Source organism: Dendropsophus ebraccatus, chromosome 13 (genome assembly GCF_027789765.1).
Source record: "Dendropsophus ebraccatus isolate aDenEbr1 chromosome 13, aDenEbr1.pat, whole genome shotgun sequence".
Lineage (NCBI taxonomy): Eukaryota > Metazoa > Chordata > Amphibia > Anura > Hylidae > Dendropsophus > Dendropsophus ebraccatus.
Window position 1 is genome coordinate 47,327,365 of NC_091466.1, and position 27,982 is coordinate 47,355,346.

The 27,982-nt window shown below is 44.3% G+C and overlaps 1 protein-coding gene across 1 annotated transcript; it reads right to left on the reverse strand.

The window, feature by feature from the left end:
• Nucleotides 1-661: 661 nt before the first annotated feature.
• Nucleotides 662-27,973, reverse strand: SNAPC1 (small nuclear RNA activating complex polypeptide 1). The gene is made up of 11 exons (XM_069950372.1): nucleotides 27,898-27,973; nucleotides 19,910-20,065; nucleotides 19,303-19,462; nucleotides 16,710-16,850; nucleotides 15,245-15,349; nucleotides 14,429-14,584; nucleotides 12,860-12,913; nucleotides 11,525-11,587; nucleotides 10,903-11,047; nucleotides 8,645-8,722; nucleotides 662-2,320 (listed from the first exon to the last, which is right to left on the reverse strand). The coding sequence occupies exons 2-11, from the start codon at nucleotides 20,032-20,034 to the stop codon at nucleotides 2,286-2,288; spliced, it is 1,062 nt and encodes a 353-aa protein (XP_069806473.1). The 5' UTR covers nucleotides 20,035-20,065; nucleotides 27,898-27,973; the 3' UTR covers nucleotides 662-2,285.
• Between the last annotated feature and the right edge of the window lie 9 nt (nucleotides 27,974-27,982).

Consider the following 27,982-nt stretch of genomic DNA (forward strand, 5'->3'; position numbering starts at 1 on the left):
TGTGGCCTAACCCAATTCAAGCGTCAATACCAGATACAGCCTATGGGGGAGATTTATGAAAGGGTGTGAATATACACCTGGTGTAAACTGCCCACAGCAACCAATCACAGCTCCTCTTATATTGTACCAGAGCTGAAAGCTGAGCTGTGATTGGTGGCTGTGGGCAGTTTACACCAGGTGTATATTCACACCCTTTCATAAATCTCCCCCTATGTCTCTACATACTTCACAGACTTCTTTACGATTGTTAGCTATTTGTGCCCTGCAAGGGTTCTTGTAGAATATTCTCAAAAATGATTTTCTATTCCATTGTTTAAGGTTCTGGACACACGGCATTTAACTCTTTGTCCCTTCAATATCAAAATGACTCAAGTTTTTTTTTTAATTTAGTGGTTTTATTATTATTAATGCAGGACCAAAAATAGTCAAATTATTGTTCCTGAAATAAAAATCTTCAATGAACAGTATAAAAATATATTCCATTTATATACAAATGTTTACACGTTCTGTACAGTACATAAAGGTGTTGTCCCATGTTACATATCATACTCCTTGAATAGATAATTAGGTGGTTGCCAGTTACATGCTGTTGTAAAATGATCTAGGGAAGAGTTGTATTTACTTACACATTATAGCGCCACCTGGTGTTCAAAGTTTATAACAATGTGCACTTCCACCTACTGACCTCAACGCTGGAGGACACACGTGTTCTGTCCCAGTCACTGCATAGCTATATGGACCCTGCACATACCCACTTAGTCTTTACAGTGTTATATATACACTCACCGGCCACTTTATTAGGTACACCTGTCCAACTGCACGTTACCACTTAATTTCTAATCAGCCAATCACATGGCGGCAACTCAGTGCATTTAGGCATGTAGACATGGTCAAGACAATCTCCTGCAGTTCAAACTGAGCATCAGTATGGGGAAGAAAGGTGATTTGAGTGCCTTTGAACGTGGCATGGTTGTTGGTGCCAGAAGGGCTGGTCTGAGTATTTCAGAAACTGCTGATCTACTGGGATTTTCACGCACAACCATCTCTAGGGTTTACAGAGAATGGTCCGAAAAAGAAAAAACATCCAGTGAGCGGCAGTTCTGTGGGCGGAAATGCCTTGTTGATGCCAGAGGTCAGAGGAGAATGGGCAGACTGGTTCGAGCTGATAGAAAGGCAACAGTGACTCAAATAGCCAACCGTTACAACCAAGGTAGGCAGAAGAGCATCTCTGAACGCACAGTACGTCCAACTTTGAGGCAGATGGGCTACAGCAGCAGAAGACCACACCGGGTGCCACTCCTTCCAGCTAAGAACAGGAAACTGAGGCTACAATTTGCACAAGCTCATCGAAATTGGACAGTAGAAGATTGGAAAAACGTTGCCTGGTCTGATGAGTCTCGATTTCTGCTTGACACACATGACAATGAGTTCACTGTACTCAAATGGCCTCCACAGTCACCAGATCTCAATCCAATAGAGCATCTTTGGGATGTGGTGGAACGGGAGATTCACATCATGGATGTGCAGCCGACAAATCTGCGGCAACTGTGTGATGCCATCATGTCAATATGGACCAAAATCTCTGAGGAATGCTTCCAGCACCTTGTTGTATCTATGCCACGAAGAATTGAGGTAGTTCTGAAGGCAAAAGGGGGTCCAACCCGTTACTAGCCTGGTATACCTAATAAAGTGGCTGGTGAGTGTATATCTGTAGTGAAAGTAAGAAAGCAATGTGTTATCAGCTACCAGAAGGGGAAGACAACTGATTCTGTCTAAAGTCAGATGAGAGAGATATTTCTATGCTGGAAACACTATAAAACACCCATTAAGATCATTTTCAGGGCTTCTGGTATGATGTTGATTCATGGGATAATTATTTTAGTGTCCAAGGAGAACCCTTAGTCATAAAGAACAAGTTGTAGGGCGGTGATCCTGGTGTCTGTAGTTGAAAAAAAAAACAGTTCATAATAAATGTTTTTAATAAAACAATGAAAAAATAGAATATTTGTGAGACTGGGACCACCACTTCACAGCTTGATGCTCTTTAGTCTGTCATAGGATTCTCAATGTACACTCCTGGATCTCGCTTGTTGTAAACATGGAAGATGAATTAGGAAACAGGGAGCTGAGGCTCAAGCATATACAGGCATAAAGGCTATTTGTGGGTGTTGTGCTCCTAGAACACATACAGTAAGCATCACTCCTATCACACAGGGGTGCTTTTCCTCTCTTTTTAACATATGAATGTCATTTAAGTCCTGCTTGGTAGTAAGGATCATGGAATTTTAGTTGTCTCTTTCTCTCTTTGAAGTGGGAAGATCTGCAGATGAGAAAAAAGCAGCGTAAGAATGTCTAGTATTTGTAATAACTATTACATTTCACAATTATCCCCAATATCTGTTGGCTCTCCTGATATTTTAGCACACTGCATTCCCCATAAAATTCTGGAGCAGCTTCACTTAAAGGGGAACTCCAGGTAGAGGTTAAAAAATGAAACTTCTGCAGAAGCATAAAGCATTACTTTCCTATCTATTCCAGTTTTGAAACTACCAAAAATCCATTTGTTTTGGGGGGGTTTTGTTCTGATTTGTGTTTCTGCACTTCCTGGTTTATCAGTTGTACACAGGACTACAGGTTCCAGAATGCAATGCTTTCCGTCAGCTGTTCATCACAGTCCCCCACCCTGCACATTCCCTGCCCAAATCTGTTGCAGAACATCTAGGTTGTGTTCACACATTGCAGTTTCATTGTGTTACTGAATTATTTGCAGTACTTTATCATTTCATTGGTGTCCCACCCACACAGCGCGCTGTATTCTCTACCTGTAACACCACACAGCACGCTGTATTCTCTACCTGTAACACCACACAGCACGCTGTATTCTCTACCTGTAACACCACACAGCACGCTGTATTCTCTACCTGTAACACCACACAGCACACTGTATTCTCTACCTGTAACACCACACAGCACACTGTATTCTCTACATATAACACCACACATCACGCTGTATTCTCTACCTGTAACACCACACAGCACGCTGTATTCTCTACCTGTAACACCACACAGCACACTGTATTCTCTACCTGTAACACCACACAGCACACTGTATTCTCTACCTGTAACACCACACAGCACGCTGTATTCTCTACCTGTAACACCACACAGCACACTGTATTCTCTACCTGTAACACCACACTGTATTCTCTACCTGTAATGCTGATATTGGAATAAAGTGAAGAATTCTTCAAATATATTAATGCAAAAAAACCAAGGTCAGAGCATGTAGGACCCCTAAATAATGGTGACGGTGAGTTAACAACTGCGGATCAGAAGAAAGCTGAGCTACTTAATGGGTTCTTAAGTTCTGTATATACAAAAGAAGCTGTGGTGGGTGGGGCCTGTACTGAGGTGGGTGGGGCCAGTGCTGCTAACACATGTAATGTACTGAACTGGTTTACTATAGATATGGTCCAAGATAATTTAAATAAACTCAATGCAACCAAAGCTCCAGGGCCTGATGGATTACACCCCAGAGTTCTTAGGGAACTCAGTTCTGTAATTTCTCTACCCTTGTATGAAATATTCAGTGATTTTTTGGTTACTGGTATTTTGCGGAGAGACTGGTGTAAGGCAAATGTAGTGCCGATCTTCAAAAAGGGCTCTCGAACTTCCCCAGGTAACTTTAGACCTGTAAGCTTAACCCTTTGAGGACCAGGCCCAAAATGACCCAGTGGACCGCGCAAATTTTGATCTTAATGTTTCCGTTTTTCCCTCCTCCCCTTCTAAGAGCTCCAGCACTTTCAGTTTTTTATCTACAGGCCATGTAAGTGCTTGTTTTTTACAGGAATAGTTGTACTTTGTAATGGCGTCTTTCATTTTACCATAACATGTATGATGGAATTCCAAATATATTATTTATGAAGATATAAATTGGTGAAATCGCAAAAAAGAATGCAATATGGTAACGTTTGGGGGGTTCCTGTGTCTACGTAATGCACTATATGGTAAAAGCGACATGATACCATTACTCTATAGGTCAGTACGAACACAACCATATGCAGGTTTACGCAGATTCTCTAATGTTATATATTTTTTTTAAATGAAATCCTTTTTTTTGGCAATTAATTATAAATAAAATGGGACTATTGTGACGCTTATAACGGTTTTATTTTTTCACCTACGGGGCTGAATGGGGTGTCATTTTTTCCGCCATGATCTCTAGTTTTTATTAATACCATATTTGTGAAGATCGGACGTTTTGATCACTTTTTATTAATTTTTTTATATATATAATGTAACATAAAATCGGTAATCCGCGCACTTTTTTCCCTCTTTTCGTGTACGCCGTTTACCGTTCGCAATGACGCTTGTTATATTTTAATAGATCGGACAATTACGCACGCTACGGTATATTATATGTTTATCTATTTATTTATTTTTATATGTTTTATTTATATAATGGGAAAGGGGGGTGATTTAGACTTTTATTGGGGGAGGGGCTTTGGGGTAGTGTGTTAGTGTTTTTAACTTTTTTTTTTTTACACATTTGAAGTCCCTTTGGGGGACTTTTACATTCACTACTTGGATTTTTACACTGATGAATGCTATGCCATAGGCATAGCATTGATCAGTGTTATCGGCGCTCTGCTCATTGAGCCTGACTGTGCAGGCTCAGTGACCAGAGCGCCGATCGGACCGCACGGAGGCAGGTGAGAGACCTCCGGCGGCCCGTTTTACCGATCGGGACCCCCGCAGTCACACTGCGGGGGTCCCGATCGGTAAGTGACAGGGGACTCCCCCTGTCACTTACACTTAACGCCGCGGTCGCGCCGCGATCGCGGCGTTTAAGGAGTTAATGACACGCGGCAGCGCGATCGCTGCAGCGTGTCATTACCGGTGAGGTCCCGGCTGCTGATTGCAGCCGGCCCCCACCTGCTATGAAGCGCGCTCCGCTCCGGAGCACGCTTCATAGCGGGAGAAACACCCAGGGCGTACAGTTACGCCCTAGGTCGTCTGGGGACAGACTTCCATGGCGTAACTATACGCCCTGGGTCGTCTAAGGGTTAAAGAGTCACTGTCGTATTTATTTTTTTTTTTTGCAGAAATCAATAGTCCAGGCGATTTTAAGAAACTTTGTAATTGGGTTTATTAGCCAAATCTGCCATTATCTGCATGTAAAAAGCCTTTTCCCAGGAGTTGCAGGAGTCGTACCCTGTCTGCTCTAGGGAGAGGGGAGGGGGGAGGAGGAAGGAGGGAGTTAGCCGGCAGCAGAAAGCAGATAACAGAGGATTACAGACATGGAGCTGGGTGACAGCTGTAATCTGAGCTCAGACAGGTCACTGGTGACTGTCACAGGAGATATCCCGTGAGGGATTTGTAGATTAACTCTTTGTTGTCCTGTTTTGGTCTTTTCTTTAGCTCTCTCCATAGGAGAACAATGAAGACAGGGGGGAGAGCTTCAAACTGCTTTTTCATGATAAAAATGCATTTTTCGGATAATAAACCCAATTACAAAGTTTCTTAAAATCGCCTGGACTATTGATTTCTGCAAAAAAAAAATTCACGACAGTGACACTTTAACGTCCATTGTGGGGAAACTATTTGAGGGGCTTATAAGGGACTACATCCAGGAATATGTAGTGGCTAATAATATTATAAGTGATAACCAGCATGGTTTTACTAAGGACACAAGCTGTCAAACCAACCTGATATGTTTCTATGAAGAGGTGAGTAGAAGCCTGGATGGCGGCGCGGCTGTGGAAATAGTGTACCTGGATTTTGCTAAAGCGTTTGACACAGTTCCTCATGGACGTCTGATGGGTAAGTTAAAGTCTATCGGTTTGGAAAGTTTAATGTGTAACTGGATTGAAAACTGGCTTAATAATCGTACCCAGAGAGTGGTGGTCAATGATTCCTACTCCGAATGGTCCCCGGTAATAAGTGGTGTACCCCAAGGGTCAGTACTGGGCCCTCTTCTGTTTAACTTGTTTATTAATGATATTGAGAATGGAATTAACAGCAATGTTTCTATCTTTGCAGATGACACCAAGCTTTGTAGTACAGTACAGTCTATGGAGGATGTGCAGATGTTATAAGATGACTTAGACACACTGAGTGTTTGGGCGTCCACTTGGCAAATGAGGTTGAATGTGGATAAATGTAAAGTTATGCACCTGGGTAATAATAACCCGCGTGCATCATATGTCCTGGGGGGAGTTACTCTGGGAGAGTCACTGATGGAGAAGGATCTGGGTGTACTTGTAGATAATAGACTACAGAACAGCACACAATGTCAGTCAGTGGCTTCTAAGGCCAGCAGGATATTGTCATGCATTAAAACAGGAATGGACTCACGGGACAGGGATATAATATTACCGCTTTATAAAGCTTTGGTGCAGCCTCATCTGGAGTATGCTGTCCAGTTTTGGAACCAGATTCATAAAAAGGATGTTCTAGAGCTGGAGAGGGTACAAAGATGGGCAACTAAACTAATAAGGGGAATGGAGCATCTTAGTTATGAGGAGAGATTAAAAGAATTACATTTGTTTAGTCTGGAGAAGAGACGTTTAAGGGGAGATATGATTTATTTATTTAAATATATAAATGGCCCCTACAAGAAATATGGGGAAAAGATGTTCCAGGTAAAACCCCCTCAAAGGACAAGAGGGCACTGCCTCCGCCTGGAGAAAAAAAGGTTCAATCTCCGGAGGCGACAAGCCTTCTTTACCATGAGAACTGTGAATCTGTGGAACAGTCTACCACAGGATCTGGTCACAGCAACAACAGTAGAGGGCTTCAAAACCGGCCTAGACAAGTTCTTAGACCAAAATAATATAAATGCATATGTATAGAACCTATCACCCCTTCCCTGTATCCATCCCCTCCTTGTATATCCCCCTTCCTTGCATCCATCCCCTCCTTGTATATCCCCCTTCCTTGCAACCATCCCCTCCTTGTATATCCCCCTTCCTTGCATCCATCCCCTCCTTGTATATCCCCCTTCTTTGCATCCATCCCCTCCTTGTATATACCCCTTCCTTGCATCCATCCCCTCCTTGTATATCCCCCTTCCTTGCATCCATCACCTCCTTGTATATCCCCCTTTCTTGCATCTATCCCCTTCTTGTATATCCCCCTTCCTTGCATCCATCCCCTCCTTGTATATCCCCCTTCCTTGCATCCATCCCCTCCTTTTATATCCCCCTTGCCTGCATCCATCCCCTTCTTGTATATCCCCCTTCCTTGCATCCATCCCCTCCTTGTATATCCCCCTTCCTTGCATCCATCCCCTCCTTGTATATCCCCCTTCCTTGCATCCATCCCCTCCTTGTATATCCCCCTTCCTTGCATCCATCACCTCCTTGTATATCCCCCTTTCTTGCATCTATCCCCTTCTTGTATATCCCCCTTCCTTGCATCCATCCCCTCCTTGTATATCCCCCTTCCTTGCATCCATCCCCTCCTTTTATATCCCCCTTGCCTGCATCCATCCCCTTCTTGTATATCCCCCTTCCTTGCATCCATCCCCTCCTTGTATATCCCCCTTCCTTGCATCCATCCCCTCCTTGGTTGAACTTGATGGACATGTGTCTTTTTTCAACCTTATTAACTATGTAACTTTTTAAATTTTTTTCTTTTCACTTCCACGCACATATTATGATCAAGCATCTTTTATCTTTGAAGTTGAGCCCCACAATAAGGCTCTGATCCTCTCTGCCGTTTAGCATCATTTACTTGTGTTACTGCATCATTTTTGTTTCCGTCATTTTGCTGCAGTACTGGAATGACCCTCCAACATGTGTGAACACTGCCCTAATTTCACTGCACACTTCTGTACAATTAAAGAAATCAGTGCAACACCTGCTTCTGGCCGGTCAGAGATGGTGAATCCCTCAGGGGATTGGGGGATGCAGCCAAGCCTCCTGGGACATCTCGCCCTGCACCCTGTCTGCATCATCAGCCTGATCTTAGCAAACACACACAATGTGAGACAGAGGCATTGAAGATTTGTCTCCTAAGGGGGGATAGCAGAAGGAGCAGGAGACAAAGTGGATTGGCACAGGGGCCATTTTTTTTCACTTCCTGGTTTTCTATCAGCTACCAGTGTGGCAGAACAGCACAGATACGGTAATACATTGTATAGACACATCTGTATAACTTTTAATGTACTTTTCATAGAAAACAAGTTTTCCTTATCCGGAGCTCCCCTTTAAGGCCCCATTGCACTAAGCAATTATCTGCCATCACGGCCGATAATCATTTGGTGTAATAGAATACAACGATAAGCCGTCATGCACAGTGTCGGCTGATCATCGTCTTTCAACAGGGTGAACGATCACCCTGGCAATGATCAGACTGTTGCTGTCTCCTATGGACTGCCTGGATGATCTGACAATTGCCCAGGCCGCAGCTCCCAGTCAGCCAGATGGTCAGCCAGTAACTCCAAAGTTGGTGGGTTTTGACAATGTAAATCTATTGTGTTTGCTTACGCACATAAGGGTAAGACTACAATACCAGACACAGCCAGTAGACTATAGCTCACCTGAGTACATGGACCCATTTGAGGGATTATTCTACAAACAGTACTGTTAAATAATACAGCACAGAAACAAGTAGGCAATGAATGTACTAATGTACCCACCTTCACTGCTGGACGAGGAATCCTCCTCTGGAATCACTGGCATCTTTATAGGCTTGTTCTGAGGCAAAGGCGTGTAAGCTGCAATTCATATAAGTTCCATAGTAAAGTATTAGACATGTATCAAGAATGCAGGAGTTTGTTGCTGTTCACCACCACTATAGTGTGAACAGAGACAAATTCCATTTACTGACTAACAACTGATCCAGCGCAGGTGCTGATCAGTGACTGATGATCCTATACTTGTGCCTTTATTCTGACACCCAAAAATATAGTAATTCTATTAATCCAGCATAGAACAGAATGGTAATCCTACATTGTTCAATAACAAACAAATGTCGCACAATTGTCGCACTGTTTTGATAAATCTGATAGCAGCGACATCTGCACTTGGATTTTATTTATCTGCCTTGAAGGTCTTTATCTACAAATGTAATAAATTTACCATCAAACCTGGATGTGGAAAGACTGAATAAGGTAAGAAAGAGCTTTCCAGTAGCACTAAACACTAAAGCAGGTGATGTTTGTTGAGAGGTTTTCTATTACTGCTCCCATTTTCGTATTCTCAGTAAATCACTAACGTGACCTGACAGCACGTAGCTCCAGAGCCAGCGATGAATGTGTATGCAGACTGACAGGCAGACAGAAATCCCCATTAAAAAAATAACTCTACCTTCTGAAATATACAGTAGCAAAAGTTCATGTTAGGAAGGGGGCTAGGTCGCAAATCAGAATAAAAAGAGTATATATGAGGGCACTTTAAGGATTATCAAACCTAGAAATAAAAGCTAAAAGGTAGATGAGATACACCTGCCCTCACTGTTTGTTAGAGTGACAACACCTTCAGGCTATGTTCTCACACTGTTATTTTTAGTTAAATTACAGCCGTTATTTTTAGTCTTCAATGATTTCTTTTGAGGTCTAAGGAAACAACAGCAGTTAACATTTATTGGTGGCCGTTATTTAGCATTTAGCCGTCATTTAAAGTTGTTCACACACAGATTCTCTGCAGCGACAGGCCGTTTAGTCAATCACTGGCCGCGGCTCTGTCCAGTCTCGGTAAGCGATTGGCTGAGCGGCTTGTCACTTCAGAGACGTCTCAGAAGTGCCATCGGCAGCTGCAGGGTGCGCAAGGAGAAGCCGTAAGGAAGCGTGGAGAGGTAAAGTAATGCTTTATTACTTTCTGTGTATGCAAGGGCTGCACAATCATCAGGCTCTGTGAGTGAGTGCCGATCTAGCAGATTCCTGCTCGCTTACATAGAATATTGGACCATGTAATACGGCCCTTAAGGCTGCATTACACACCATGATTTTCTGGGGGACACAAGCGCCCAACTGTAAGTTCAGCGCTCACTTTCCCCTCGCTCCCCAATCGCTGCCTGTGCTATAATACGCACAGACAGCGAGCGGGGAGTAGTGGTAGGGGCCACCCAACCGATCCTTAGGGCCCTATTCCATGAACCGAGCAACAATGTAAACGAGCGCCGATCTGCTAGATCGGCGCTCGTTTACTGGGCCTGTTCCACGGCCCCGATGATCGTGAAACAAGGGCTGCAAGGACATCGTTAACGATGTCCATGCAGCCCTTGTTTCATACATTACCTGTCCGGGCGCAGGTCTTCTTCTCCCGGGCTGCAGCATCGGCTTCGGAGCGGGGCTGTCTGAACTGACAGACCGCTCAGCCAATCACTGGCCAGAAAGGCCGCGGCCTTTCTGGCCAGTGATTGGCTGAGCGGTCTGTCTGTTCAGACAGCCCCGCTCCGAAGCTGATGCTGCGGCGCTGGACCGGGAGGAAGAAGACGACCTGCGAACGGACAGGTAATGTATGGTTCTGCTGAAATCGTCGGTCGCCGCCGCGCACCGCTATTCAACCGTAGCAATGCGCTGGTGGCGAACGACGATTTTAGGTCTGAACCTAAATGATCGTGTCATCGGCTGATCGTTCTCTCTATTCCACCGAGCGAAAATCGCTCCTGTGGAATAGGGCCCTTAGATCATTCGGGCTGCCAACTGAAGTCAATTGTGGTCTGCTACGGGCCGATCCTGTTGCACGGCTCTTGACCTCAGTTTGGGCTAGTTCTGCAGCTCAGTTTCATTGAAGTAAATAGAGGTGAATTGTAACACCCAACATAACCTTAGGTAGGAAAGAGGCAGCGCTGTTTCTGCAAGAAAGTAGCTGTGTTTTCTAGTCCTGGATAACCCCTTAAACCTTAGGAAAATCCATTTAAGTTAGCATGAGACTTTTATAAAACAAAGTTTACCTTTTTTTGCCGCTTCTCGCTCAGCCCTCCTCTTGGCTCTCCTCAATCTTTGCTTTTCCGCTCTAGTGAATGGAATAAACACCTCAGACGTCGCGGCAGCCATTGTCACCAGCTCAACTTGCCGGTGACGTCTGGATTTGACAGCCTAGGTGTACATATTGAAAAGGTTCATAAATGTGACTAAACTCCTGACTTTAAGTAATCCTTCACACAGTGTAATGTTTACTTACAAGGGTTTTCTTGTGCATTTTTTTACTAATACATTTTTAGGAATCCCCTTTTTTTCTGGTGTTTATGTCCTATTAGAAAGCTTATAAAGAATAACTCCTCTGGATGCAGCATTTTTGCAACAATTTAAAAAAAACTGAGTTAAAAAAAGAAAGAAAAATGTTTACTACTGTTTATGCCTTTTCAATTGTTGCATGGAGTAGTTATGCCTTATCCACAGTAAGTATAGTCCAAGCACTGGGGCCCCCAGCAAAAGTGAGAATGGGGACCCTGAAATCCCTGCAGAACAGCCACTCTATTCATTCTCCATAGATAGGGCAAAATGCGAATACCCCTTTAATCTTGAGACAGGTGTGGGTTCCAGAGATGGAACAGCTATGTTCTTATATCTTACCTGTGTCACTGAAGAGTAGGCTTTAGATTTTATTTGTTCCAAATATCTTGCTCTCTCTGAACCCTGAAAAATAAATGAGCACATCAGGGAATGCTTGGTGATAAAAGGGCTGTGGAGTCGGGGATAGTTTTGGCAGGCATGCTATCAATCTTATATTTCATGCTGAGCTCGGTCCCAGCAGACCAGAAGCTTCCATATATGACACAACTGGAGTCAGATCTACATATTATGTAAACCGCTTTGCACTGGCAAGCTAGCAGTGAACTACTTAGCAAGGGTAGTTGGCAGATTTCTCTAGCTGAAACTGCCCTTAAAATTTTGCATAGGGCCTATGATGTTCCCACTAGATTACATTCCATAAACCCAGAGGTCGGAGCCTGCTAAAATTCAGGAGTTGGAGTTGCAGCTTACCGGCTCCACAGCCCTGGGCGACATAACATTACAACTAGAGATGAGCGAACCTGGAGCATGCTCAAGTCCATCCGAACCCGAACTTTTGGCATTTGATTAGCGGTGGCTGCTGAACTTGAATAAAGCCCTAAAGCTATGTGGAAATCATGGATATAGTCATTGGCTGCATCCATGTTTTCCAGACAACCTTAGAGCTTTAAACAACAAAAACCTATATTAGGGTCTCTGACCAATAATAAACAAATAGGGTTCACTCTATATGTCCAAAACCAAAAAAAACCCTAAGTTAACGTAAATCACATACCAAGATTAATTTAACAAAATATTAATCCTTTATTATTGTATCAATCCCAAACCTATCCCATAAAAACAACATATACACATAAGACACTTAAAAAACACGGTGCAGGGGACCATAAGAATCTATAACATATTGCAATACATCAGCAAACAAAAAAAGGGGGAAGCAGAGCTATAATAGTTTACATAAATAATGGGATTCCAGATGGTTAGAATCAAGTATTTAAAGTGCTATGTGCAACCAATATACAAACAACCAGGTACTGAGTATAGAAAAAGGGAATACATTAGTATATTACATGGCTAATATTGCCATCCCTGAAGTAACACAACCTCAGACCAGTGCCAAAACACATGGAATCCCAAACCCCTTGTGCTGCGGCCCCTGCACCTCACCCTCCAACGCGTTTCGTAGACCTTTCTCAAGGAGTGGTGAGATGTGCAGAGGTAACCTTAGAGCTTTATCCAGGTCCAGCAGCCCCCGCTAATCAAATGCCGAACGATCGGGTTCGGATGGACTCAAACCCGAACCAGGTTCGCTCATCTCTAATTACAACCCATATTGACCTTTCTACCTTCTATGCCTTCTAAATAGTATGGATGGATGGAAGCAGTAGCACATACCTCTGATTCTTGAGAAGTGCCTTCTTGCTCATCGTCTGTTCTGGTTTTTAGTGCCTAACAAAAGAAAAATAACTGGGATTTCTGGGAGAACAATATTGATGAGTTGTTCTTGGGATTGGGTGTGGTTTGCTGGTCAGTTCCATGGAAATGAGGCTGAATTGTAATACCACAAACAAATTGAGGACAAGAGTGGTGCTGTTTCTAAAGGCAATTCACTATGATTTTCTAAGCCTGGATTATTAGCCACACATTATTAGCCACACATCACTTGATTACACAAAGCAGTGTGTGGCCAGAAACAATTTAAATGGCTGCACATGAGATCCAATCAGCAGATGAAGTGTTTAGTCCTTTATCAGCAGAACACATGCCCTAGGGCTGTGTTTACACAGAGATTTATCTGACAGATTTTTGAAGCCAAAGGCAGGAAGAGACAATAAGCAGAACAGGTCATAAAGGAAAGACTGAGATTTCTCATCTTTTTATATCCATTTCTGGCTTTTGCTTCAATCATCTGTCAGATAAATCTGTCTGTGTAAACACACCATAAGAAAGCTCATTTGCCGGAGAACCAGTCTGTATAAAAGAGCCTCAAAGGAGAAGCCCTGTGAAATTAAAAAACGGGTCACGCTAACAGCTGCTGGGTGTCCTTTTCACCTGGAATCTGGGGAGGTCACATACCTAGATCTTCCAGCTGCAGCATCACAGCCTGGCTGAGCGGGTGATTGATCACCCTTGTACGTGACATTGCCATTGAAAGAGCTGCAGGAGGACGGCAATTTTAAAGGGGACCCAGGAGCAGTGCTACTTCTCCTTTAAAGCGATACTGTCTTCAGTTACCCACCCCTCTAAACCACAGGTACCACATCTGCTGAGCTGAAGTCATTAGTGGTCGTGTTCCAAAACACACCCGGTGCCTTGGTTTGGCGAAAAAACGATCTTCAATCCACAGCAGCTGGGTCAATAGATGAGTCAATGAGGTGTGGCCTAAGGCATCCGTGCCCTAGGACTGCTACACCTCTCTTTCCTTCTTCTCCTCCTTGTCATCTGTAATGCCCCCAGACGCTACAGGGCATGAACAGGCAGGTGAAAAAACTACTTGCTGGGGGCGTTACAGATGACGAGGAGGGCAGAGAAGAAAGGAAGGAGAGGCGTAGCAGGCCTAGGGCACTGACACGCTAGGCCACGCCTCTTTGACTCCGCTATTGACTAAGCTGGTTTAGGGGGTGGGGAGCTGAAAAATGATAGTACAGCACTGTACCTTTATGAATGGCCTATGTATTTAGTTGTTTTTAAATGAAAAAGAACTAAAGGACATGGCCTCTCTTCTAAATAAGAATGCTCAATCCTTGTGGTCTAATGACTGTTTATTATAGATATAATTTATACTTGTTTTTGGTGACTGTATGAATCCAGCTGCGTGGATCCATTAAAAATGTAATACAATTATCTGCTATAGAGGCCAAGGCTTCTATTTTTTTGCAGGTCGTATATGCAGTAACAAATTCAACCACCTGCAAGGCCCATGTAAGTAATATTTCAGCTTTGTATACTGTGGCTTTTGCTTACCATTTTTTCTTGTTTCCAGAACTGATATTCTTCTGCCACAGATTGCAGGTTATCCGTAAAATCTTCTTTTATCAAGCTGAGTGCTCTATCAGGCTCAGATTTAACAGAAAGATGACATTTAGTTTTCTGGTAGTGTTCTTGAATATTCATTATTTCCTAGAAGAAAAGAAAAAATCTCTATTTGTTAGAAGGATGACAATAACTGGTCATAAAGTTTCTACCTTTTGAGAACCAAAATGATCAGCAGACAGCTGTAAAACCACTGATATATCATGCACAGATGGTCCATGGTTTCATCTGCAGGCTGCCTGTAATCACAGACCATGCAAGATGCAAGAGGCCGTAGAAGCATATGAGCCCAGACCTCAAATCCAGACTTTCTGCGGGCAAAATCACTGACTACAGTGGGTCTTCTCTCTATTGTATGCAATTGTGGACAGTATGTGAGACGTATATTAGGAGTGTGTAAGCATCTTTAATGTTATGACATGGACTCCCATTAGACTTTCTGGTCAGCTTACAGAGTCACAGAATCAGCCAAGTGAGAGTATAAAAATCTCCTGATGTATGCAATTATATGCCATAAAGTTGCTAAGGTCATGCATGCCATGTCTTTTTTTTTTTTTTTGCAGTGGTGGACTATATAGAAAGGTGCAGTAGACTGTGCTTCCCAATTTAGAAAAACAGGCTTACTGCCTAGTGGATGCCACAATAAGACCAAATGTGATGTAAACCTTACTAAGATAAATCCATGTCACACTGCTTAGAAGAAAACGGTAGTAAAATGAATGTACAAAAACATAAAATATTAGTTACCTCCAAAGATTCTAATGTTATCAGATCGGACACTCTGTCTTTCTTCTCTAGAAATTCCTCCTTACTTACTTCAGGTTGGACGCTCTTCTGTGACCTGAAGGTCAGCTGCAGAGATGAACAAAAAAAAAAAGAAAAAAGAAAAAGTGCATCAAAGTGCAGAACATATATACATACAACAAGCCCCCGTCCAGATGAATCTACACTGTGATCCTCATGTAGTCCACACCCACATGTAATCCTCCCACTGTTTGTAGTCCAGTCAGTACAGGTGACATGATAAATATCCTTCCTCCTATAGGGAGCCATTAACTCAAGAACTCATCAAAAGCCATATGTCATTTCTACTTACAGTCCTGCTTCCATATTACATCAGTCATTTCTAGGTTATAAAGAGATGTCAAATGTTTTGATTGCTAGAGGTCTTGGTATTCAGACCCCCAATGTTTTCTAAAATGAGCCGGGAGAAGTACTCAATTAAGCGATTGTTCCTACGATCTCCTCACTGCAGGAGACAGAATGTTTAGAAAGTCTATAAGCCCGCCTTGTGGAGTGTAAGGGCAGAGCTGAGCTTAGTGAGCCTCCACATTTATTCTGTCAATTGGTGGGGTTCTCAGCACCCAGGTCGTGAACAGTCAAAACTTTTGACATGTCTCTGACAGTAACACAAATCCCTGTTTTCTCCCAGTCTCACTATGTGATTCTATGTACCAGTCTTCACCATGATGTTACCATTCTACTCATAAAGTAAAAAAAAAAAAAAAAAAAAAAAAAAAATTTTATAGGAAGAAAGTTTAAAAGGCTGACACATCATGACAGCATCCTTTCATACAGAATAGAGTCCAGTGATCACCTTGGGAGACATTTATGAGGGCTGTGCCACTGGCATATGCCAGGGAGAAGGCGCAGATTTGTCCCTTCTCCCTGGTGTACACCAGCCACATTTCCAACAGGCGAGCAGAGGGGGTGCAGTAAGGCAGGGAGGAGCCGTGGCCCTCTGCAGTGTCTGATTTACTATGATTTACACTTGCTCGCAGGTGTAAATTATGGCAGAAATCTACACCTGCTCAGGAGCAGGTATGGTGGGCACAGGTCAGGCCAGTTTCACTACGAGGCATGCACTTCTTAGTGAATCCGTCGGGACCTATTTTAACACTGGCGTATAAATGTCCCCCTATGTGTCTAGCTTGTTAAAACAGCTAATGATCCTGCAGGTAATGTATTAGCTGTAGCTCCAAATGAGAATCCATCAAGTAAAAATGTGAGGCAGTAATCCTAAGAGGTCAATCCTTTACACATTCAGCAAACCATGTTTTCTACAGTAATTCTGAGTGTAAAATGCATCAATAATTCAGTCCCTCTGGATCAATATTATCTGACAAGTGAGTGCTGATCATGAAGAACACGCTGTTATACAAGCTAATGACAACACATCTCTAAGAATTTACTCGTTCTCCTGCTGACTTACCATGGTCGGCATCGCTGTAAAATAAAAGGCTCGCATGCGGCGCATCTGTCGGAAGATATACACAGCGTCCAGATGCTCAGCGCTGATCAGTTCCTGATGAAATTGTTCTATATCAGCCCAGTCCTTCAGGGCTACACGGATCTGCCGGATATCAAACATAAAAAGTGTCATGAGAGACTAATCCAGTACAAGCCACATGCAAGTTAATAAAGAAATAAAAATAACTGGTTTTGTTTTTCCATTTTAAATGGTTAATTAACCCTAGTTAAAATTTTTCCAGCTAACATACATAAACAAAATGTAAAGTACAGAATAAAAACCATATCAATATATATTTTGAAAGCAGACCCTTGGCATATTATAAACATGCCAGCCAGCACTTTATATTCATTGATGCCTTTGTGCAATTCTGCAACAAGATGTTTGAAGAACCAAGCAGAGCCTTAGATGGACAACACTTGCTAAAGGTAAAAGTAAAGATCATGAACATGCCACTTATTTGTATGTTTGCATGCACAGAGCTACATAAAATATTCAGACTGAGGGCCCTATTACACGGGACGATCATCGAGTGAAAAATCATTATATTGTTTGAATTTAAACGATAATCGTTCTGTGTAGCTGCAGGCAACGATCGAAAAAACGTTCATGTGTCGCTGATCGTTTATTTAGATCTGAACCTAAAATCATTGTTAATAGTTCGCTGTAATTCCACATTCGTTGGCTCAAGTTCCACATTTTTTCACTAATCGTTCAGTGTAATTGCACATTGTTTATTGTTTTGCTGGGGTCACATGGAGTAAATGATCATAGTAACGATCGTAACTATCGCTCTGTGTAAGGGTCCTATTACATGGAGCGATTTTTAACCAGTAACGACTAACGATAGATGATCGCAAACGAGATTGATTATCATTAACCTGAAATCGTTCATCCTATTACACAGAACAACAATCGTTAGTTAGGATCGTTACTATAATCGTTATTGCGATTGTTACTATGATCGCTTATTCCTTCTGATCCCAGAAAAAAAATGAACAATGTGCAATTACACTGAACGATTAGTGAAAAAAAAAGCGGAACTAGAGCGAACGAATGTGGAATTACAGCGAACGATTAGTGACTGATTAACAATAATTTTAGGTTCAGATCTAAATCAATGATCAACGACATACAAACGATTTTTCGATTGTTGCCTGCAATTACTGTACACAGAACGATTATCGTTTAAATTCGAATGATATAGCGATTTGCCCTAAGGGTCCATTTACACAGAAAGATTGTCTGCCAAAGATTTGAAGCCAAAGCCAGAAACAGAATATAAACAGAGATCAGGTCATAAAGGAAAGACTGAGATTTCTCCTATTTTCAAATCCATTCCTGGCTTTGGCTTTAAATCTTTGGCAGATAATCTGTCAGATAATCTTTGTGTTAATAGACCCTAATATGCTGAACAATTTCAGGTTAACGATAAACAATCTTGTTTGCAATCGTTTATCTCTTTGGGTAATAGGACCCTAAGGAGGGCACAATCTGCAAGATCCTGATGCCAGTAAACTGGAGTCCAGGAGTAAACAAATTACCTGATTAGGGGAAAGAATAATCATCATCATGGCTCCTGGAGAGGTATATGATGTGGCCCTATCTATCAGTACACTCAGCTGAAACATGCTGCAACTTTATGTTATGTGCAAGATGTGCGGGTGAGTAATGATTTTAGTACCTGCATAAAAGACACAATCAGCCGTCAAACTAGAGATTTCTTGTTTATTGTCTGATCGCTGGTCCTCTGACGTGCGCCGATTATCAGCAGAGAACTTTGCTGTCTGCCAATTACCAGACCGAGCAATTTTTTAAATTTGTCAACCGGCAGGAGCAAACATAACAGACAATCACTACTTACTTCTCCCTGTGCCTCTGAAGTGCTAACTTGCCGCTCTGGGACCCCAGCCAGGCTCAGGGATCTCCTTCAGCTGGATCGTCACGATAGACATCCCTCTCAGACAGTTAGTGACTGGGGTGGGACACTGCTTCAGTCACTGATTGGCTGATGGGAAAATCCATCAGCCAGGACAAGTATTTTCCCCCAAGTCATGATGACATCAGAATTTAAAAGGAAAATGCCTTCTGGCGGGGGTCCTGGTGGCTGTGATATGGTGCTTCAAGGGCATGGGGAGAGCCAAGTAGTAGATGTTTATAATGTTCTCCCTGGCAGCTAACAAATTAAAAAAAAAAAAAAAAATCAACAGACTTCTCCTTTAAAGAGACTAATGCTTTACTAAAATGTTTCAACAACAGCTTGTTGACGGTTTGCAGATCCTTCTGCCCTTAGTACACTAGATTATTTCACACTATGCAGAAATTCATAAACAACAAAGCAAAAATCCTAATAGACACCTTAAAGGAGAAGTCCGCAATGGTGGCAATGCTTCATTGTTACTCTCTCCCCTACCACCGCCACCTGTGAGAAGTTAGTTGAGGCTGAATTTCTTCTTTAACAATTGGTCTCTAATAAAAGATCATGTTGCACACTTTACAATAAAAGGCAGTGAAAAAATGTGTGTTACAATGCATTAGAATAGTATAACAATACCTTTTGTTTGGGCTGACATAGCTGAGTGTTGTACAAACCATACAGCAAGTACATGGCACCCACTCGAATCTGAAATGTGTAGGGCGGAAGGAAATAGCTTGAGGCAATAGAAAATAATTCCCTTGTGAACCTATTACACTCCAGGTTCCTCATCCCACCACTGCAAATGAATGAAGATGTCATTACTGTACATGAGGAAACAATAATGTCTATCCAACGCATAACTACAGAATACAATAAACAAGCTATATATAATATTAACATTAAACACTGATAATATATATGTACAAAAAATATAATAAACAATACATTATGAAAGGTTGACAATGTGCTTAGATATTTTGTATCTTCCATCGAAATGAATAAGGAAAGCTGAGAACATGCACAGCCACCTCTCCTGGATGTACCAGAAATGGAGCACCCCTTTAAGTCAAGGAGAGCTATACCTATTCCATGCAAGTGTTGGATACCGTGTATATGATCAAATACCGTATTTTCTGCTTTCCTAAGTACTCCTGTATGTAAAAGTGAATAGTTCTGTCAGGGCTTTGTAGATTGTCTTTTGACCAGCATTGGACCTCCACTACAAGTCAACACATGGACTTACTAGTATATGGTGTCGAATTTGATCTCTTTCCATATTGTTAAAAATTCCTCAAAACGAACGCTGTCCGTGGCCTGAAAGAGACCAAGGATGGTCTCACAGTCTTCTTTAATGCCGGGAAAATTCATGTTAAGCGCTCATCAGATTTCACTCTTCTTGCTAGAAAAATTAAAGACAACAGTTCAGCAGTGATATATAATAAATGTACTTCTTTGCTGAGATATGATCACTAGACCAGCCCACAGTCTGAGACATACAGGGACTGTGGCGGCTAGGGATTGCATGGCCTATCTGACATGATAGACCTATCTGACATGTGATATACTGAGACTAAGCTTCTAATGAATGCTCCTAAACCCCTGTATAAGCTGTGACAAGACCACAGATAAGTCTGCACTGGGGGCTCCTCCTTGGAATCAGGTCTATCAGTTGAGGTGTTATGGTGCGTTTACACAGAGAGATTTATCTGACAGATTTTTGAAGCCAAAGCCAGAAACAGACTATAAAGAGAACAGGTCATAAAGGAAAGATTGAGATTTTTCCTCTCTTCATATCCAATCCTGGCTTTGGCTTTCAAAATCTGTCAGATAAATCTCTCCGTGTAAACGCGCCATTAGATGTGATGCCATCCTTTCTATGGCTTCACCAGTCTCTGGTTTAGAAACATGCTGCACGTCAATGCTTTAATTTACTCCAGGCTGGGGGTTGTATGAATATACTAACTATGCTATACTCACCTCCCCTGATTCCCCCCAGCTGCTGTGCCAATGTTCCCAGGCCTCCACTGATCTCTGGGTCATCCAGGCTGTGTCCCATCCCTTCCCCATAAGACCTCCCCACTAGGCCACTAACTGGGAGGATGGGACTGCACTCTCTGTTAGGGGGGCCCTGTGGCTGGTGATGTAGTGTAGTATTATAGATGGCTCTGTTAGGGGGGCCCTGTGGCTGGTGATGTAGTGTAGTATTATAGATTTCTCTGTTAGGGGGGCCCTGTGGCTGGTGATGTAGTGTAGTATTATAGATTTCTGTGTTAGGGGGGCCCTGTGGCTGGTGATGTAGTGTACCATTATAGATTTCTCTGGTATGGGGGCCCTGTGGCTGGCTTTGTAGTGTAGTATTATAGATTTCTCTGTTAGGGGGGCACTGTGGCTGGTGATGTAGTGTAGTATTATAGATTTCCCTGTTAGGGGGGCCCTGTGGCTGGTGATGTAGTGTAGTATTATAGATTTCCCTGTTAGGGGGGCCCTGTGGCTGGTGATGTAGTGTAGTATTATATATCTCTCTGTTAGGGGGGCCCTGTGGCTGGTGATGTAGTGTAGTATTATAGATTTCTCTGTTAGGGGGGCACTGTGGCTGGTGATGTAGTGTAGTATTATAGATCTCCTGTTAGGGGGGCACTGTGGCTGGTGATGTAGTGTAGTATTATAGATCTCCTGTTAGGGGGGCCCTGTGGCTGGTGATGTAGTGTAGTATTACAGATTTCCCTGTTAGGGGGGCCCTGTGGCTGGTGATGTAGTGTAGTATTATAGATTTCCCTGTTAGGGGGGCCCTGTGGCTGGTGATGTAGTGTAGTATTATATATCTCTCTGTTAGGGGGGCCCTGTGGCTGGTGATGTAGTGTAGTGTAGTATTATAGATTTCCTGTTAGGGGGGCACTGTGGCTGGTGATGTAGTGTAGTATTATAGATCTCCTGTTAGGGGGGCACTGTGGCTGGTGGTGTAGTGTAGTATTATAGATTTCTCTGTTAGGGGGGCCCTGTGGCTGGTGATGTAGTGTAGTATTATAGATCTCCTGTTAGGGGGGCCCTGTGGCTGGTGATGTAGTGTAGTATTATAGAATTCTCTGTTAGGGGGGCCCTGTGGCTGGTGATGTAGTGTAGTATTATAGAATTCTCTGTTAGGGGGGCACTGTGGCTGGTGATGTAGTGTAGTATTATAGATCTCTCTGTTAGGGGGGCCCTGTGGCTGGTGATGTAGTGTAGTATTATAGATCTCCTGTTAGGGGGGCCCTGTGGCTGGTGATGTAGTGTAGTATTATAGATCTCCTGTTAGGGGGGCCCTGTGGCTGGTGATGTAGTGTAGTATTATAGATCTCTCTGTTAGGGGGGGCCTGTGGCTGGTGATGTAGTGCAGTATTATAGATCTCCTGTTAGGGGGGCCTGTGGCTGGTGATGTAGTGTAGTATTATAGATCTCCTGTTAGGGGGGGCCCTGTGGCTGGTGATGTAGTGTAGTATTATAGATCTCCTGTTAGGGGGGCCCTGTGGCTGGTGGTGTAGTGTAGTATTATAGATCTCTCTGTTAGGGGGGCCCTGTGGCTGGTGATGTAGTGTAGTATTATAGATGGCTCTGTTAGGGGGGCCCTGTGGCTGGTGATGTAGTGTAGTATTATAGATGGCTCTGTTAGGGGGGCCCTGTGGCTGGTGATGTAGTGTAGTATTATAGATCTCCTGTTAGGGGGGCCCTGTGGCTGGTGGTGTAGTGTAGTATTATAGATCTCTCTGTTAGGGGGGCCCTGTGGCTGGTGATGTAGTGTAGTATTATAGATCTCCTGTTAGGGGGGCCCTGTGGCTGGTGATGTAGTGTAGTATTATAGATCTCCTGTTAGGGGGGCCCTGTGGCTGGTGATGTAGTGTAGTATTATAGATCTCCTGTTAGGGGGGCCCTGTGGCTGGTGATGTAGTGTAGTATTATAGATTTCTCTGTTAGGGGGGCCCTGTGGCTGGTGATGTAGTGTAGTATTATAGATCTCCTGTTAGGGGGGCCCTGTGGCTGGTGGTGTAGTGTAGTATTATAGATCTCTCTGTTAGGGGGGCCCTGTGGCTGGTGATGTAGTGTAGTATTATAGATCTCCTGTTAGGGGGGCCCTGTGGCTGGTGATGTAGTGTAGTATTATAGATTTCTCTGGTATGGGGGCCCTGTGGCTGGTGATGTAGTGTAGTATTATAGATCTCCTGTTAGGGGGGCCCTGTGGCTGGTGATGTAGTGTAGTATTATAGATCTCCTGTTAGGGGGGGGGCCTGTGGCTGGTGATGTAGTGTAGTATTAGAGATCTCCTGTTAGGGGGGGGGGGGGCTGTGGCTGGTGATGCAGTGTAGTATTATAGATCTCCTGTTAGGGGGGGGCTGTGGCTGGTGATGTAGTGTAGTATTATAGATCTCCTGTTAGGGGGGCCCTGTGGCTGGTGATGTAGTGTAGTATTATAGATCTCCTGTTAGGGGGGCCCTGTGGCTGGTGATGTAGTGTAGTATTATAGATCTCCTGTTAGGGGGGGCCCTGTGGCTGGTGATGTAGTGTAGTATTATATATTTCTCTGTTAGGGGGGGCCTGTGGCTGGTGGTGTAGTGTAGTATTATAGATTTCTCTGGTATGGGGGCCCTGTGGCTGGTGATGTAGTGTAGTATTATATATTTCTCTGTTAGGGGGGCCCTGTGGCTGGTGATGTAGTGTAGTATTATAGATTTCTCTGTTAGGGGGGCCCTGTGGCTGGTGATGTAGTGTAGTATTATAGATCTCCTGTTAGGGGGGCCCTGTGGCTGGTGATGTAGTGTAGTATTATAGATCTCCTGTTAGGGGGGGCCCTGTGGCTGGTGATGTAGTGTAGTATTATAGATCTCCTGTTAGGGGGGCCCTGTGGCTGGTGATGTAGTGTAGTATTATAGATCTCCTGTTAGGGGGGGGGCTGTGGCTGGTGATGCAGTGTAGTATTATAGATCTCCTGTTAGGGGGGCCCTGTGGCTGGTGATGTAGTGTAGTATTATAGATCTCCTGTTAGGGGGGGCCTGTGGCTGGTGATGTAGTGTAGTATTATAGATCTCCTGTTAGGGGGGCCCTGTGGCTGGTGATGTAGTGTAGTATTATAGATCTCCTGTTAGGGGGGGCCTGTGGCTGGTGATGTAGTGTAGTATTATAGATCTCCTGTTAGGGGGGGGGGCTGTGGCTGGTGATGCAGTGTAGTATTATAGATCTCCTGTTAGGGGGGGGGGGCTGTGGCTGGTGATGTAGTGTAGTATTATAGATCTCCTGTTAGGGGGGCCCTGTGGCTGGTGATGTAGTGTAGTATTATAGATCTCCTGTTAGGGGGGCCCTGTGGCTGGTGATGTAGTGTAGTATTATAGATCTCCTGTTAGGGGGGCCCTGTGGCTGGTGATGTAGTGTAGTATTATAGATCTCCTGTTAGGGGGGCCCTGTGGCTGGTGATGTAGTGTAGTATTATATATTTCTCTGTTAGGGGGGCCCTGTGGCTGGTGATGTAGTGTAGTATTATAGATTTCTCTGTTAGGGGGGCCCTGTGGCTGGTGATGTAGTGTAGTATTATAGATCTCCTGTTAGGGGGGCCCTGTGGCTGGTGATGTAGTGTAGTATTATAGATCTCCTGTTAGGGGGGCCCTGTGGCTGGTGATGTAGTGTAGTATTATAGATCTCCTGTTAGGGGGGCCCTGTGGCTGGTGATGTAGTGTAGTATTATATATTTCTCTGTTAGGGGGGCCCTGTGGCTGGTGGTGTAGTGTAGTATTATAGATTCTCTGGTATGGGGGCCCTGTGGCTGGTGATGTAGTGTAGTATTATAGATCTCCTGTTAGGGGGGCCCTGTGGCTGGTGATGTAGTGTAGTATTATAGATCTCCTGTTAGGGGGGGGGGCTGTGGCTGGTGATGCAGTGTAGTATTATAGATCTCCTGTTAGGGGGGCCCTGTGGCTGGTGATGTAGTGTAGTATTATAGATCTCCTGTTAGGGGGGGCCTGTGGCTGGTGATGTAGTGTAGTATTATAGATCTCCTGTTAGGGGGGGGGGGGCTGTGGCTGGTGATGCAGTGTAGTATTATAGATCTCCTGTTAGGGGGGGGGGGCTGTGGCTGGTGATGTAGTGTAGTATTATAGATCTCCTGTTAGGGGGGCCCTGTGGCTGGTGATGTAGTGTAGTATTATAGATCTCCTGTTAGGGGGGGCCTGTGGCTGGTGATGTAGTGTAGTATTATAGATCTCCTGTTAGGGGGGCCCTGTGGCTGGTGATGTAGTGTAGTATTATAGATCTCCTGTTAGGGGGGCCCTGTGGCTGGTGATGTAGTGTAGTATTATAGATCTCCTGTTAGGGGGGGCCCTGTGGCTGGTGATGTAGTGTAGTATTATAGATCTCCTGTTAGGGGGGCCCTGTGGCTGGTGATGTAGTGTAGTATTATAGATCTCCTGTTAGGGGGGCCCTGTGGCTGGTGATGTAGTGTAGTATTATAGATCTCCTGTTAGGGGGGCCCTGTGGCTGGTGATGTAGTGTAGTATTATAGATCTCCTGTTAGGGGGGCCCTGTGGCTGGTGATGTAGTGTAGTATTATAGATCTCCTGTTAGGGGGGCCCTGTGGCTGGTGATGTAGTGTAGTATTATAGATTTACCTGTTAGGGGGGCCCTGTGGCTGGTGATGTAGTGTAGTATTATATATCTCCTGTTGGGGGGGGCTGTGGCTGGTGATGTAGTGTAGTATTATAGATCTCCTGTTAGGGGGGGGGGCCTGTGGCTGGTGATGTAGTGTAGTATTATATATCTCTCTGTTAGGGGGGGCCTGTGGCTGGTGATGTAGTGTAGTATTATAGATCTCCTGTTAGGGGGGGGCCTGTAGCTGGTGATGTAGTGTAGTATTATAGATCTCCTGTTAGGGGGGGCCTGTGGCTGGTGATGTAGTGTAGTATTATAGATCTCCTGTTAGGGGGGCCCTGTGGCTGGTGATGTAGTGTAGTATTATAGATCTCCTGTTAGGGGGGGCCTGTGGCTGGTGATGTAGTGTAGTATTATAGATCTCCTGTTAGGGGGGGGGGCTGTGGCTGGTGATGCAGTGTAGTATTATAGATCTCCTGTTAGGGGGGGGGCTGTGGCTGGTGATGTAGTGTAGTATTATAGATCTCCTGTTAGGGGGGCCCTGTGGCTGGTGATGTAGTGTAGTATTATAGATCTCCTGTTAGGGGGGCCCTGTGGCTGGTGATGTAGTGTAGTATTATAGATCTCCTGTTAGGGGGGCCCTGTGGCTGGTGATGTAGTGTAGTATTATAGATCTCCTGTTAGGGGGGCCCTGTGGCTGGTGATGTAGTGTAGTATTATATATTTCTCTGTTAGGGGGGCCCTGTGGCTGGTGATGTAGTGTAGTATTATAGATTTCTCTGTTAGGGGGGCCCTGTGGCTGGTGATGTAGTGTAGTATTATAGATCTCCTGTTAGGGGGGTCCTGTGGCTGGTGATGTAGTGTAGTATTATAGATCTCCTGTTAGGGGGGCCCTGTGGCTGGTGATGTAGTGTAGTATTATAGATCTCCTGTTAGGGGGGCCCTGTGGCTGGTGATGTAGTGTAGTATTATATATTTCTCTGTTAGGGGGGCCCTGTGGCTGGTGGTGTAGTGTAGTATTATAGATTTCTCTGGTATGGGGGCCCTGTGGCTGGTGATGTAGTGTAGTATTATAGATCTCCTGTTAGGGGGGCCCTGTGGCTGGTGATGTAGTGTAGTATTATAGATCTCCTGTTAGGGGGGGGGCTGTGGCTGGTGATGCAGTGTAGTATTATAGATCTCCTGTTAGGGGGGCCCTGTGGCTGGTGATGTAGTGTAGTATTATAGATCTCCTGTTAGGGGGGGCCTGTGGCTGGTGATGTAGTGTAGTATTATAGATCTCCTGTTAGGGGGGCCCTGTGGCTGGTGATGTAGTGTAGTATTATAGATCTCCTGTTAGGGGGGGCCTGTGGCTGGTGATGTAGTGTAGTATTATAGATCTCCTGTTAGGGGGGGGGGGCTGTGGCTGGTGATGCAGTGTAGTATTATAGATCTCCTGTTAGGGGGGGGGCCTGTGGCTGGTGATGTAGTGTAGTATTATAGATCTCCTGTTAGGGGGGCCCTGTGGCTGGTGATGTAGTGTAGTATTATAGATCTCCTGTTAGGGGGGCCCTGTGGCTGGTGATGTAGTGTAGTATTATAGATCTCCTGTTAGGGGGGCCCTGTGGCTGGTGATGTAGTGTAGTATTATAGATCTCCTGTTAGGGGGGCCCTGTGGCTGGTGATGTAGTGTAGTATTATAGATCTCCTGTTAGGGGGCCCTGTGGCTGGTGATGTAGTGTAGTATTATAGATCTCCTGTTAGGGGGGCCCTGTGGCTGGTGATGTAGTGTAGTATTATAGATCTCCTGTTAGGGGGGCCCTGTGGCTGGTGATGTAGTGTAGTATTATAGATCTCCTGTTAGGGGGGCCCTGTGGCTGGTGATGTAGTGTAGTATTATAGATCTCCTGTTAGGGGGGCCCTGTGGCTGGTGATGTAGTGTAGTATTATAGATCTCCTGTTAGGGGGGCCCTGTGGCTGGTGATGTAGTGTAGTATTATAGATTTCTCTGTTAGGGGGGCCCTGTGGCTGGTGATGTAGTGTAGTATTATAGATTTCTCTGTTAGGGGGGCCCTGTGGCTGGTGATGTAGTGTAGTATTATAGATTTCTCTGTTAGGGGGGCCCTGTGGCTGGTGATGTAGTGTAGTATTATAGATCTCCTGTTAGGGGGGGGGGGGCATGTGGCTGGTGATGTAGTGTAGTATTATAGATTTACCTGTTAGGGGGGCCCTGTGGCTGGTGATGTAGTGTAGTATTATAGATCTCCTGTTAGGGGGGCCCTGTGGCTGGTGATGTAGTGTAGTATTATAGATCTCCTGTTGGGGGGGGGGGGCTGTGGCTGGTGATGCAGTGTAGTATTATAGATCTCCTGTTAGGGGGGGGGGGGGGCTGTGGCTGGCTTTGTAATATTATTGATGTCTCTGTTATGGCTGGCTTTGTTTTGTAATATTATTGATGTCTCTGTTATGGCTGGCTATGTATTGTAGCGTGAAGGACGTTACTGTGGGGGACACTGTGGATGTCTATGTACATTATACATGACGTCAGCCTCACTATGCGCCCTAAACCGCAAATGAGCACAGCGCTACTACACCAGACATTTACTGCTTGAAAACACCTTACAACGCAACTGGACTGACACTCACCGTACTCCGTAGTGCAGCGCGCAGAAACCCTACGATGGGAGCGACGTCATCACGTCCGCCGGCTTCACAGTCTTACTGCGCGTGC